Consider the following 13,705-nt stretch of genomic DNA (forward strand, 5'->3'; position numbering starts at 1 on the left):
TTCCCATTTGCACATTTCATAGTTGGCTTTCCAATAAGCAGAGTCAGTGGAGAAGCTGGCAGTAAAATCACCAGTCGTGGTCACATGATGTCTCGCATAACAACCCACGGCAACTCACTTAACAACCGTGGCAGAAGTGAGGTCATAGGTCTGTTGTGGTCATGTGATGTCTCACTTAATGACCATATTGCTTAGCTGCGGAGTTGCCCGTCCCAGTTGTAGTTGTTAAGCAAGGACTACATGTATTGTGAATCTCTCTGGAAGTGCTTGATAGAATCCAGATTCCCAATAAATAAGTGAAAGAGCCTCTACATTCTATAAGAAATGTCAGTCATTTTAAGGAATAAAATGTTCAAACTCTTCTAAATGAACGCTTTCATTAATTCTGTGTCATAACTTAACATTTTAGGTTTCCACCAAGGGCACAAAACCCCCCACATACAGGTAGTCTTCGAGTTATGATGGCAATTTGGACCAGAATTTCTGTAGCTAAGCAGTGCGGTCATAAATAGAGACATCATACGACTGCATCGCTTAGCGACGGCAATCCAGGCACTCCCCGTTGCCATCGTTAACCAAATCCCATCAGTCGTTAGCCAAGGACCCACCCCGATACAGCCCATTCCCAGCTTGGTCCCTCCAAGCCCCGAGCCTTGGTTCTTCCAAGGTAAGGGACTGCCTCCCCTTCAACTCCCCCAGCTGCCTGTTCCCTCCCCATCTCTGCCCTTTTGGCCGCCCAGCTGCCAGCTGCCCCTGCTGCCCAGCCCTGCCCACTGCCGCCCCGCGTGCCACTACTGTACTGGCCGGGACCTTCTGCACCCTGCCTTCCTTTGCACTGGTGCTGCTGGGGCCTTTCTCATGCCCCAGCCAGGCCCTTCTTTTGTGAAAGAAGGACCTGACTAGGAGGGTCCCTCTTCTGTGCTGGTGCATCTGAGGCCTTCTTTCACACGCTTGCCTCGAAAAATGGAGGCCCTGGCTGGGCACAGGAGAAGCCCTGGTGGCACCAGTGTGAAAGAAGGCAGTGTGAAGAAGGCCCCGGCTGGTACAGTAGTGGCGCACAATGTGGTGGGCGGTGTGGCGGGCAGGGCTGGGTGGCGGGGGCAGCTGGCAGCAGTGGGTAGGTGGGTGGCCAGAAGGTGGTCGTAAATGCGGGTGGGCCCTAATTTTGTTTACGTGACTGCAGGGTTGCTGCAACAGCTGGAACTTCAAGGACCGGTTGTAAGTCCTTTCGTTCAGCACCATTGTAATTTCAAACGGTTGCTGAACAAATGGATGTTAAGTGAGGGCTATCTGTATTAAGGTAGTTTCACGTTGAACCAAAACCATTAGGTAACGTATATATTTTTTCTGTCGTCTTTGTCCATAGACGTGAGGGTGACAGAAATGAAAACAATACACTCAGGCGGCGTTCTGCCAGCATTAGCCCCAAGCGGTCAAGACGTTCCAGTTCTGGGCATGCCAGACGTCGAACCCGGTCACGATCCAGGAGTCCCAGGCACAGATCAAGCAGGCAAAGGAGTCGAAGTCCAAGACAACTGTCTAATCTCAGACACAGGTCAAGGTCTCCATGGCGACCCCATAACTCCAGTTCATGGTTTCGAAGATCTTCCAGCAGAGAGAGGGGGTCCAGAAGGCTGATTAGATCTCCAGGTAAGATAGGTGCTTGCTTTCGGGCAGCCAGATCTATCCCATTTTAACTTTGGCTAAAGGCAGTGCTCATTTTAAGAGAGAGAAAGTAATTGGGTAAACTCGCTGGAGTGGAAAATGGCACTGATTTACTTGCTGGCCTTTTTAGGCAGTTATTTTCATTGCAACTTTTTAGAGTATGTATTTAAAAAAACACTTTGTATACTAAAAACAGAGTAAGTGGAAGTGGACACACAATAATTTGGAGTGCCCAAAAGCTTTACTAACGGTTTGGATATGGGCAAAGGGGGAAACACAGTTACTTTTGTCTTAGTCACCTCCCTTGGCTTACTGCAATAAGCTGCAGTAAGTAATGTGGAGCTTCTCTTGAAGACCACCTGGAAGCTGCAGTGAGTCCAGGATGTAGTGGCATGGAGTACCCACTGCTTCATGAGCTGCACCAGTTCCCGGTAGGCTGCTGGGCGCAACGCAAAGAGCTAGTGATCATGTGTAAAGCGCTGCGTGGCATAGGGCTGAGTTACTTGCGGGACTGCCTGTCCCCAGGTGCCTCATCCCTTCCCACACACTTTTCCAGTCTGGGCACGTTCCAGGCCCTTCCCAGTGACATCTGACTGGACCTAGGAAGCGCGCCTTTCCTGGGGGGCAGTGACCACTCTCTGTCTGGAATGATTCCCCCACACTAGATTCAATTGGTCCTGATCCTGCTAACCTTTCGTAAGGCACTAAAGACCTTTTTTCAGGCTGGGATGTTAGATGTGCCTCTCTTGGGAGATGGTATGGTGTGGTTTCACAGTTGGGTTGCCTGTTTGTTCTTAATTTTACTATTTTTATTGATTATTGTTTGTCATGTCTTGTTAGCTGGCCAGAAGCACTTTGGAGAGTGGGTGGCCATATAACTTGATTAAATAAATGAAAACAAACGAACCTCAAGGCATAGATGTTCCAGGGTTGGTGCAACTATGGTGCATACAGCCAAGGGACAGCCTAGCCCACAGGGTGCTTTAACACTTGATGTTGGCTCCTTTCATAGGAAAGAACTGCTCTTCAGCTTTCTCCATTAACTTGAAAGCTGGAAATCTTTATTGTTCTTTGTAGCGTAGCCTCTTCCTTGGGAAGGATTTCTCAACCTTTTCACTTAGGTATAGACTGCTGTGTCACCATCCAAATACTGTAGTGGCCCTTTGAGCATTCCTAAAACTTCAGAGTCAAACAAAATTCATGTTTAACATCTGGAGTTATCTGGAAGTTGAGTCATGGCATCTGGACTTCTTTTCTTTTGGCTTGATACTCTTGTGTAAAGGCTGTTTGGTTTCTCCAGTGTAGAGCTCTGAACACTCCTCACTGCACTGGGTTGCATCTACTACGTTGCTCGTCTTATGTTTCGGTGTACAAGCCTCTGTCTCATGTTATCATTATACATGGCTGGTGTGTCGGAGCGTGGTGATCTGCAGCTCTGCCCCCCGCCCAGCCTGCACTGTCTTTAGTACAGTTTATGTTCATTCCAAAAACGTTTGTGTTTTCCTCAGTGTTTTAAAGCCAAGTAATGATTTAGTAATAGATTACTTTTTCTACTATTTTATGTGTTTGTCTTTTTGTTACTAAAAATTAAAATAGTATTTAATGTATTGTTTTAATTTGGGGGACCACTTGCTTTGTCTGAGATGAGGTATCCTGGTATTTAAAATGACCAAGACCAGTGAATCCATTTAAAAGCGTTGTGCTTTCTTTTCTTCCCCCAGATAAGGCCTTGGAAGTGGTCGTGAAATATTTGGGACCTCGCTTTGTTGAACATTTTCATAAACAAGCGTTCAACCAGGGGTTTTCAGGAGCAAGGAGGACATCACCTGACTTTGGAGACGTGAAGACCGGGAATCCTACGATTCCACCAAAGCCATACAAGAGAGAAGGACTTTCCCGTTACACCTCGTCTGAAAATAAAACTAAGGTCCCTGAGGCTGCTGATGGGTCCAACAAAGAAGGAATCATAGCTGAGGGAAAATGTAAGAAACTGCCTACGGGAGCACCAGTAAACGAAACAGACGTTCTTTTCAGTAAGGTAGGTTATCTGCATTTTGTTTGATGTTTAGTCTTAATGTGATAGTGATTGTGGCTGTCTGTTCAGGGATGTGTGTTTCCCTAGAGAAGTGCTTGGGGGAGTTAGACTTCCATAACTAGAGCCCCATTTGACAGCTTTTGCTGGGCTGGGGGCCAGTCTTGATTAATGGCAAGCTGTGAGTTTCGGTGGGACCAGATAGAATCAGATTAGATTTGATTGACTTTAAATTGAAATGAAAATAAATTCACTCAATATTGCTAATAGGATGACTCATCACATATGTAATAATTTCCCTCTTCTTCCACGTTAGAAATTGCAATTTGCTGACAGCTCTTGGAGGGGCTCTAGGGGGCCCCATGGGTGGGGCAAGAGTTTATTGAATCTGCTCCTTGCCCAAAGGGCCTGATCCGTTAACAGTTATGCTGACTCGGTGTGCAAGGGGCATCACTTCATCTTGAAAAACCTGTTACTGCCGTCCGACTGTTCAATTGTGTAAAGTCTTGGAGATGGGAATGTAATTATATAAACATTGTCTGAGGCTCTTTTAGTGGATTTTAAGGGAGGTGCTTAGTAGATTTTAGCCATTGTTGCCCTGCTATTCGTCTCTTTTAAGTTAGCTGTATCCTATTAGCTTTTTTTTATTGTGTGTGTTGGTATTTATATATGAGAGAGCAAATGTGAGAAATCATTTAAAATTTGCTTTTAAAAAAAATCATTTGCAGTTTTGGACAAGTAAATCCAGGAGTTTGGGGACTGTTCTTCAAATATCTGATTTACCAGATGATGGTTTTACAGACCATGACATTAAGAAAATAGTTCAGCCTTTTGGAAAAGTTAGTGACATCCTAGTTGATCGTTGTAGGAATGAGGTAAGCAGCTTCTCAAATTTTTAATATGTTTATTTCGGTAAAATACACTTTTTTTTTTTGGCAAAGTTACATTAGAGTGGGTATGTTTGAATGGCTTGCAACACCGCAGGAAAAGGTTAGGTTTCTGTTTGTTGCATACATACGTAGCCAATAGGCTACTCACTCTCAGGGTAGGCAGTGTTATGTAAAGAGGAAAAAAGAGGTAAGAAAAAGCAAAAAAAAGAAGAAGAAGATAATGAAGCAAGAAAAAGACAGAAAATACAGCTAATTCTAGTTTATGCCAACCCCATTTACTAAATGTCTGTGTCCTTACAAGCCACCCTTGTTTTCACCGTATCCACCCACTGTGGCATATACTCCCTTTGTTCTTTAACCTTCTTACCTCTCCTTGTAAAGATCTCATGAGCTCCATCCAGTCACCATTTTCTCAGCCTTCATCTTCCTTCATATATTTGTTATTTGCAAATATATTTGGTTTCCATCATTTGGTCTGTATGACTTGAACTTCCTCAGTATATTTATTCTGTACGGTCATTCACGTTTGTATTTAATCCACATTTCTTCAGCACTCTTTCATTCTTGATCCTCTCTCACACACATTTCTTAAATGGCCTATTCCTACCGCACTCAACTTATTTTTATTTTTCTCCAGACATAACCAACTCTCATCTCCATGTTATATCATGGGCAGAAGCAGGTTCTTATACACAGCCATCATTCATTCATTCATTCCTCTCAACAGACTACCTACTGCCCACTATCTTTCTACTCATATTTGCACATCTAATTTTTTTCTCCATTTTCTTGAGGAAACGTTATACTTAGCCACACATATTTATTTGCTCTAGTTTTTTGCCATTCATGTATAAGTTGCAATTATTGTTTCATTTTCTCTGTCTTCGGTCTTCAATGCGTTAATTTACAAATCTGCACACCTGATTGTGTCATAAAATCTGATGTTTCCTGCAGATCACTTGAATTCTCAGGCAGTAGTGCAGCACCTACCCATTAATGTCTCCAGCCAAAGCACTTCTACAATAATCAGAAGCATTTTTTTATGCGTATCCATGAATACTTCAAACAACTAAAGGAACATCACACATCCTTTACTTCCATCCTATCTTGCTCTTAATGTATTCAGCCACCCACCTTCAACTACATACTCACACAAAACATTCCATAATTCAAACCTATTTATTCTGTGCTTTCTCTAATCTAACAAGTATGCAACATGTTTTTTCTCACATTTCACACATTTCTCAGTGACCCGCTCATCTCCTGCTCAGTGTACAGCCACATTCACTTCCCAGCCTCTCTCATTGTCACCTCTTGAACCCTTTCAGCTACAATTGTGTGATTCTGCATTCCCTCTCGCCACCTTTCTTTTTGCGTGGGGGAACTTTGTGTAGCGTTTTTCCAGTTGCCAGGCACACACGTTAAGTTGAATAGCCACTCCATAAGCAAACCACATCCATGTTTTAACACTTCTCTGCAACTTTACTATTTTTTAACATTTTCCCAGCATTTACGACATCCTTTTAATCTTTTTTTCTTGGACATTAGCATTCATTTCAATGTCACTCTTTGATATATCACTATTATTCCCATACAGATCACCCCAAATCATTTCATCAGTTTTAATTTTAATTCCATTCACTCTGCTGGAGGCATTTGTCTAGCCTTTTCTTCCACTTCCAAAACCGTTTCTTTCTGTCTTTTTTTTTAAAATTCCCAGCAAAATTGCTTTGGATTTCTCTGCCTCTTTTGATCTTCACTGTACTTTGCTGTCTTTGACTACATCTTTTGTAATTTGCTTTATGTCTTGACACTTTTCAGTAACTTTGATCCTCATTTTTTGCAATAATCTTTCTTTTAGGCACATATTTCTCATCTGCAGCTCCTTCATTTCATCATTTCACCAAGCACCCTTTTCATACTTCTCAATAGCATAATTCCACACATTACTGGTATGCTGTATAGCATCATCATTTTCAGTTTTCATACTCTCTTCTTACTTCCGCTTTCCATTTGTTCTGTTGGGAGATTCATCTGTTTTCTCATACTTCTCCTGTATCTGCTAATTCCCAAGATCCGTCTTGGCACTACCAAAAAGTAGTCTGTCCTGAATTCTGAACCTCTCATCATTATTGCATCACTGTATGATTTTATCTTTTACTAATTCACTCAGTCTTTCAATAAACAATAAAATCAGCCCTGCTTTTAGATTCACACATCTGCTGTGTGTACCCATGAATAGATTTATGCTTGCGTATTTGAAACTACGTACTTTTTTCTGTGAAGATACTCACCTTTCACCATTCCCATTCATTTTTGGGTCCCTGAATGCTTCAGCCCTTCCTTATCTGTTCTCTCATCTCCTTCCCACCCATCCATTCATGTTGTCTCATGTTTTCCCCCCCTGGATTGTGTTCTTTCAGAATTGTTGCACAGTTTTTCTTCTGGTTCTCCCACTGTCTCTATTCACAAGAGCAGGATGGACAGCTATTGCCAACCTGCATGTTTCTACTTTTATATAGACTCCCTAAATGGCATCAAGATTCAGCTCCTCCTATGATCACACCACTTTAATTCAGACCTATAGGCCTCTCCTTTCTATTACTTTCTGCTATTTCATTTGTTAATTCTTGTTCCTTACCCTGTGCTCCTCTTACCTTCCAAGTTGCAGTCTTCCATATGCCATGGTCATCACCAGATGGGCCCTTCGGTAATGACACCCACCACCCATCACGGTTTTGATCAATCAGGGTTTTCATGTGACGCTTCTTTGTAAGATGGAGAAGGCATAGATTGCTTAGCTGTAACTGTTGTTCTTTAGGTGGTCAGACGTGGACATTCACAGAACCTACCCTTTTTCTTTGCTGCGTGTGTGTCCAGTATCCGTTCTTTAGACTACAGTAGAGCTCTTGGGGTGATTTATATGGACTGAGCAAAACAGTCACACTTGGTGAGAATACATAATGAGGGATTGGAAAACCAGTTTCCTATTCCTTTCCTGGAAATGTTGTCCCGTTAGGCAGTTGTGGGCTTAAATAAGATATCTAAAAGTGACACTTCCTGTTACAGAAGGCTCTCTTCACTGAGCTGACCTGGGAGATGACCCCCCCCCACCCACTGGCTTTGTAAAAAGCCTTAAAATAACCTTGTAAAACAGACATTTAATTGCTGATTGTTACTCTTTTTAGTTGTTCTTGTTATAGTTTTAATATCTTCAATACTAGTTTTATATTTTATTTATTTTATGTTTCTTTTAACTTGACTCCCCAAATTCTCCTTCAGTGTTTTGTCACAAATTGCTGAGCAACCTCTGTAAATGATATAAGTTTAAGGATAAATAATACTGATTTTGATTTGTCTTTAATGTTTGCATACTGCATTTTAATTATTGTTAATCATTTCTGTTGGATGTTTGAATAGAAAGCTGGTATGTGGCTGGAATAAAGTATCAGCAAGATCTTACATAAGAAACATTCTCTTTTCTTTAGGCTTACCTTGAAATGAACTATAAGGAAGCCGTAATAGCAGCTGTCAAATACAGCGAAACAGTTCCTGTTCTTGTTAATGGCAAGCGCGTGAAAATAAGTGTAGCGGAAAAACCCAAAGCTGCTTGCAGTCAGGTAAGCAGAAACCTGTTGTGAAAGAGAAGGGTTTGTGGATATGTTTCGTTGTTCAAAACATTTCTACGTTGTCTTTAGTTCTGCTTTAAAAACAAGGCAATTTGGACAGGCCAGAATAACAGTTGTATTAAAACATACCCGTGGCAATTAACAACATATTAAATGCCTGAGCAATTAAAATGTTTCTGTCTAAAGCAGGAAAGGGACCATGGGGCACTCCAAATGTTGCTGACTTACAACTCCCGCCAACCTTCCAAGTGTGGCAACATCTGGAGAACCCCTGAAAGCCAGCACGGCATCATGACCCAATAGCATTCTCTGTGGTTAACACCAGAGGAGGGAAGAGGCAGGTGGGAAAGGGCTTCAGCAGACGACCTGAAGTGCTGGCTGGGGGTTGTGGGAGTCTGGACTCTTGATAGGTGTCAGCCTCCTGGGAGTGAACCAGCAGCCACTGAAACTGTTTCGAAACTGGGCTGATCTGAGGATGGCTGTATTCTTTACTTAATGGAAGTTCCCAACAGGTTTCAGAGAGAGCTGCACATACCACACATTGCAATAATTAACTAGGAGATGAGAATTTAGGTAATGGTGGTCAGATGACGTATCTGTGAGCAGCGACTGTTGGCAAATCTTCCGTTGTAGTGATATAGCCGTGAATTCTAGAAGGATTCCCTTGGCCTTATTGTCAAAGCCAGATCCAGGAAATTTGCCCCCAGTATGCAAATCCGCATGTGCCTCCAGATTTCATAATTCCTCCAATTACTGCAATCCAAGCAATTGTTTTGCTTTTTCAAAAATTTCATTGTACATTTGGTTCCAGGGAAGTTTGCTAATCTTTCTCATTTTAAATCTACCAACGTGTTGCCCTCTCTAAGCACAGTTTATGACCCACATACAGTCAGGTCCAGAAATATTGGGACATCGACACAATTCTAACATCTTTGGCTCTATACACCACCACAATGGATTTGGAATGAAACAAACACAATGTGCGTTAACTGCAGACTGTCAGCTTTAATTTGAGGGTATGTACATCCAACTCAGGTGAACGGTGTAGGAATTGCAACAGTTTGCATATGTGCCTCCCACTTGTTAAGGGACCAAAAGTAATGGGACAATTGGCTTCTCAGCTGTTCCATGGCCAGGTGTGTGATATCCCCTCAGTACCCCAATTACAATGTGCAGATAAAAGGCCCAGAGTTCATTTCAAGTGTGCTATTTGCATTTGGAATCTGTTGCTGTCAACTCTCAAGATGAGATCCAAAGAGCTGTCACTATCAGTGAAGCAAGCCATCATTAGGCTGAAGAAACAAAACAAACCCATCAGAGAGATAGCAAGAACATTAGGCGTGGCCAAAACAACTGTTTGGAACATTTTTAAAAAGAAGGAACGCACCGGTGAGCTCAGCAACACCAAAAGACCCAGAAGACAACGGAAAACAACTGTGGTGGATGACCGAAGAATTTGTTCCCTGGTGAAGAAAACACCCTTCACAACAGTTGGCCAGATCAAGAACACCCTCCAGGAGGTAGGTGTATGTGTGTCAAAGTCAACAATCAAAAGAAGACTTCACCAGAGTGAATACAGAGGGTTCATCACAAGATGTAAACCATTGGTGAGCCTCAAAAACAGGAAGGCCAGATTAGAGTTTGCCAAACGACATCTAAAAAAGCCTTCACAGTTCTGGAACAGCATCCTATGGACAGATGAGACCAAGATCAACTTGTACCAGAGTGATGGGAAGAGTATGGAGAAGGAAAGGAACTGCTCATGATCCTAAGCATACCACCTCATCAGTGAAGCATGGTGGTGGTAGTGTCATGGCGTGGGCATGTATGGCTGCCAATGGAACTGGTTCTCTTGTATTTATTGATGATGTGACTGCTGACAAAAGCAGCAGGATGAATTCTGCAGTGTTTCGGGCAATATTATCTGCTCACATTCAGCCAAATGCTGCAGAACTCATTGGACGGCGCTTCACAGTACAGATGGACAATGACCCAAAGCATACTGCAAAAGCAACCAAAGAGTTTTTGAAGGGACAGAAGTGGAATGTTATGCAATGGCCAAGTCAATCAGCTGACCTGAATCCCATTGAGCATGCATTTCACTTGCTGAAGACAAAACTGAAGGGAAAATGCCCCAAGAACAAGCAGGAACTGAAGACAGTTGCAGTAGAGGCCTGGCAGAGCATCACCAGGGATGAAAGCCAGCGTCTGGTGATGTCTATGCGTTCCAGACTTCAGGCTGTGATTGACTGCAACGGATTTGCAACCAAGTATTAAAAAGGGAAAGTTTGATGTATGATTATTATTCTGTCCCATTACTTTTGGTCCCTTAACAAGTGGGAGGCACATATGCAAACTGTTGCAATTCCTACACCGTTCACCTGAGTTGGATGTACATACCCTCAAATTAAAGCTGACAGTCTGCAGTTAACGCACATTGTGTTTGTTTCATTCCAAATCCATTGTGGTGGTGTATAGAGCCAAAGATGTTAGAATTGTGTCGATGTCCCAATATTTCTGGACCTGACTGTATGTCCCTCCGTCATACAGTTGTAAACTTTACCTGATGGTGCCAAGAATGAACTTTTTGAAATCTTGCTTGGGCACGCCCTAGTTCCTCTTTGACTTTTCAGAGTCTAACATTAAAAAAACACAAAATTTTTATAGTTCACCTTCCAGGCATGTAACTGCTGCTCCTTTTACTCTGGTCACATTGCTCACATCCTATCTGTATTACTGTAAGCTTTGTGCATTTCCCACTTGCTCAGGGTTTTCAGGCGGCTCCTTCAGCTGGACTAAAATCAAAACTGGCTCTTTGGTTTGTGGGTATTTAAAACTGGCAGGCACAAGCATAATATCTCCAGATGGCTGCACTCAATGTCTGTGTATTAAATCAGGTGGACCAAGAATTCTGGCTTACGTTATTCTGAACAAACCAGAATTTGTAAGCATGTTCATTCTTGGTTTCTGATACCTGATTGGAAGGGGGGTGGGCAGGGAACCAGAGATACCAGATCCCACGTCAGGATAAACATCATACAGTGTTACTGGATTACAGCTTAGTATTGTATAGAGATGCTTTGATTGGCTTAGCTGTCAGAAATCCAAGGGTTGCTCTTTGATTTCCTACAGAATAATGAATGGGTGAGATACTTGTTTTTGTTTTATTTTGACAGAAGTAAAGGGCGTATTCCCCAAATACTGTATTATTAAATACAAAACAATCTGGCGTATTGTTTTGCAGAGCATAAAAATTACTTCCTTTTATTTTCAGAGCAAAGGAAATGAGAAGAAGGTTGCACAGAATGTCAAGGATTCTCCCATGAATATGAAGTAAGACAATTAGCTACTCTGGACTCTCAAATGATATATCAGCTTTTTGACGTATGCTCCTAGGAGGGTGAATGGAAATGAATTCAACTGTTATTTTTTTCTCTTTAGGAAAGAGCAAATTGCATCTGTGGTAAAAATGATTTCTCCTATGCCTTCTGCCTGTAAGTTCTTCATTTTCTAGATGTTCTGTGTGTTTGTGCCTGCGTGTGTTTTCCTGAATTTTCAACCCCAAATTAGAGAAATATATCTGATATTTTTTTTAAACCCACACCAAACAGTCTGGTGACTTGGGCTGCTGGATGGGAATGTGCTGAAGAAGCAGGTGGCTGCATAGAGATGGGGGAGGAGCTGTTCTTGCGGGAGGGCAGATCCTGCAGAGTGGTGATTTATACAGTTATTGTTGGGGGATATACTTTTCGGAGAAATACAGAGTAGCTGAAATTTGCAGAATTGAAGCTCATTTTGCTCACTTTTTGATTATTTTGTTGTTGGTATGAATGGATTGTCCTGAAGAAAATCTGTCCATGTGGTCACTAAAAGTCAGCCCCAACTTGATGGCACATAGTCAGTCAGTGACTGGATTCAGACATGCCTAACATTATTTGTTTTAAAACATTTATGTAGCAAACCCTCACTTAATCAGACTAAAGGGGGAAGGGGTGCCCATTAAACAGAGGAAACCCATTTAGCGGCAGTTTGATTTCTCAGCACTCTCCAAAGGCAAGTGGGGAGCAGATCGCAGCGGTCCAGCGTGATCGCCATAAGGCAGGCGTTGGGGCTGGTGCTCTTTGAAGATTCCGAAGAAGGGCTTCGGACCCCATGAGAGCAGCCCGCTTTTTCTCAGGCTTCCTTGTGCACCAGAAAATGGGTGCTGCTACTTTGAGCTGGAGTATCAGAGTCAGCTCTTTAAAACAGCCACAACTTTTTTCAGGCTCATGTGAAAACTGGATTTAATTAGCGGAGGGTGCTTACTTGAGGTCTGCAGCACTTTTTCAGATTGTTGTAAAGTGCCCCCCGCCCTTAGTAGAGGTGCATATTCTAAGACTGAGCATGGTTGTGTGCATAGCCAAGATCAACCCCTGGCCCCTGAGCCTTCATTTTAAGAGTGATATTTCCAGCTCAGTAGAGACATATGGACAGTCCATGCTTAGGGTTGTTTGTAGAACAGCTCTGATGGGTTTTCCGTTCGTGTTTTAATATTTTTAGTGCAAACTATAGTTAGTTATTAGTGAGATGAAAGGAAGTATCAATGGTCACAGTTTTGAAGTATCCCATATTATATTTTTATGGTGGATATTTTAATCTTACCTGACCATGGTTCATTGATGGATTTAATGCAGTGTTTTTCAAACTTGGCAACTTTAAGATGTGTGGACTTCAGCTCCCAGAATTCTCCAGTCCACAGATCTTAAACTTGCCAAGTTTGAAAAACACTGATTTAATGGTATTGCTCCAAGAAATCTTTGTAACCATAAAAACAAATGCTTTATCTGACCACAGCAAAAACTGATACCAAGAGGCTCGGAAAAACTCAAAAGGGTGGGGAGTCCAAGGTAGCTGTAAAACCCAAAAAAAATATGGATGCCAAGAAGACTGGAGCAACAGCCATAAAACAAAATGATACTGCAGATACCACATCATCTGAAGAGGCAAAAAATCCTCTAAAGGCGAAAAAGGTCACAGAATCCCCCAAACCTGTAGACTCCAAGGTAAAAGAGCCTCTAAAGACCAAGAAGGCTGTAGAATCCAAGGACAAAGAATGTATAAAGAGCAAGAAAATTGGAGAACCCAAAGCAAAGGAACCTTCAAAGGCCAAGAAGGTGACAGATTCCAAGGCCAAAGAATCTCTAAAGTCCAAGAAGGTCACAGAACATAAGAAAGTTGGCGAATCCAAGACCAAGGAATCTCTGAAGTCCAAGAAGTTCATAGAACCCAACAAAATGGGGGACTCTGAAGCCAAAGAACCTCTTAAGGCTAAGAAGGTGGCAGAATCCAAGGAATCTCTTAAAAGCCAGAATGCTGTGGAACCTAGCCAGGCTGGAGAATCTAAGGCTAAGGAGTCAAGCAACCCAGCAGACCCACCAGGTATCCTTACGTCAGGTGCGGGCAGATCACTAAGCCAGGGATGGATGTAGCTCTCCAGCTTTCTTAGCGTG

At 42.5% G+C, this 13,705-nt stretch overlaps 1 protein-coding gene across 5 annotated transcripts in view; it reads left to right on the top strand.

Annotated features, from left to right (window-relative positions):
• The window catches only part of ZNF638 (zinc finger protein 638), a 47,258-nt gene that overhangs the window by 14,668 nt on the left and 18,885 nt on the right, over positions 1 to 13,705 (top strand). For all 5 annotated transcript variants that reach the window (XM_088128815.1, XM_088128816.1, XM_088128813.1 and 2 more), the window contains 7 exons: positions 1,367 to 1,650; positions 3,387 to 3,703; positions 4,426 to 4,572; positions 8,076 to 8,207; positions 11,491 to 11,549; positions 11,658 to 11,710; positions 13,050 to 13,634. In XM_088128815.1, coding sequence (XP_087984941.1) covers positions 1,367 to 1,650; positions 3,387 to 3,703; positions 4,426 to 4,572; positions 8,076 to 8,207; positions 11,491 to 11,549; positions 11,658 to 11,710; positions 13,050 to 13,634 — 1,577 coding nt within the window. The remainder of the gene's footprint in view (positions 1 to 1,366; positions 1,651 to 3,386; positions 3,704 to 4,425; positions 4,573 to 8,075; positions 8,208 to 11,490; positions 11,550 to 11,657; positions 11,711 to 13,049; positions 13,635 to 13,705) is intronic.

The sequence above is a fragment of the Python bivittatus genome, unplaced genomic scaffold (assembly GCF_059951505.1).
Source record: "Python bivittatus isolate LINGU-HERP-01145 unplaced genomic scaffold, Pbiv_v1 ctg000740_np1212, whole genome shotgun sequence".
In the NCBI taxonomy this organism is placed as follows: domain Eukaryota; kingdom Metazoa; phylum Chordata; class Lepidosauria; order Squamata; family Pythonidae; genus Python; species Python bivittatus.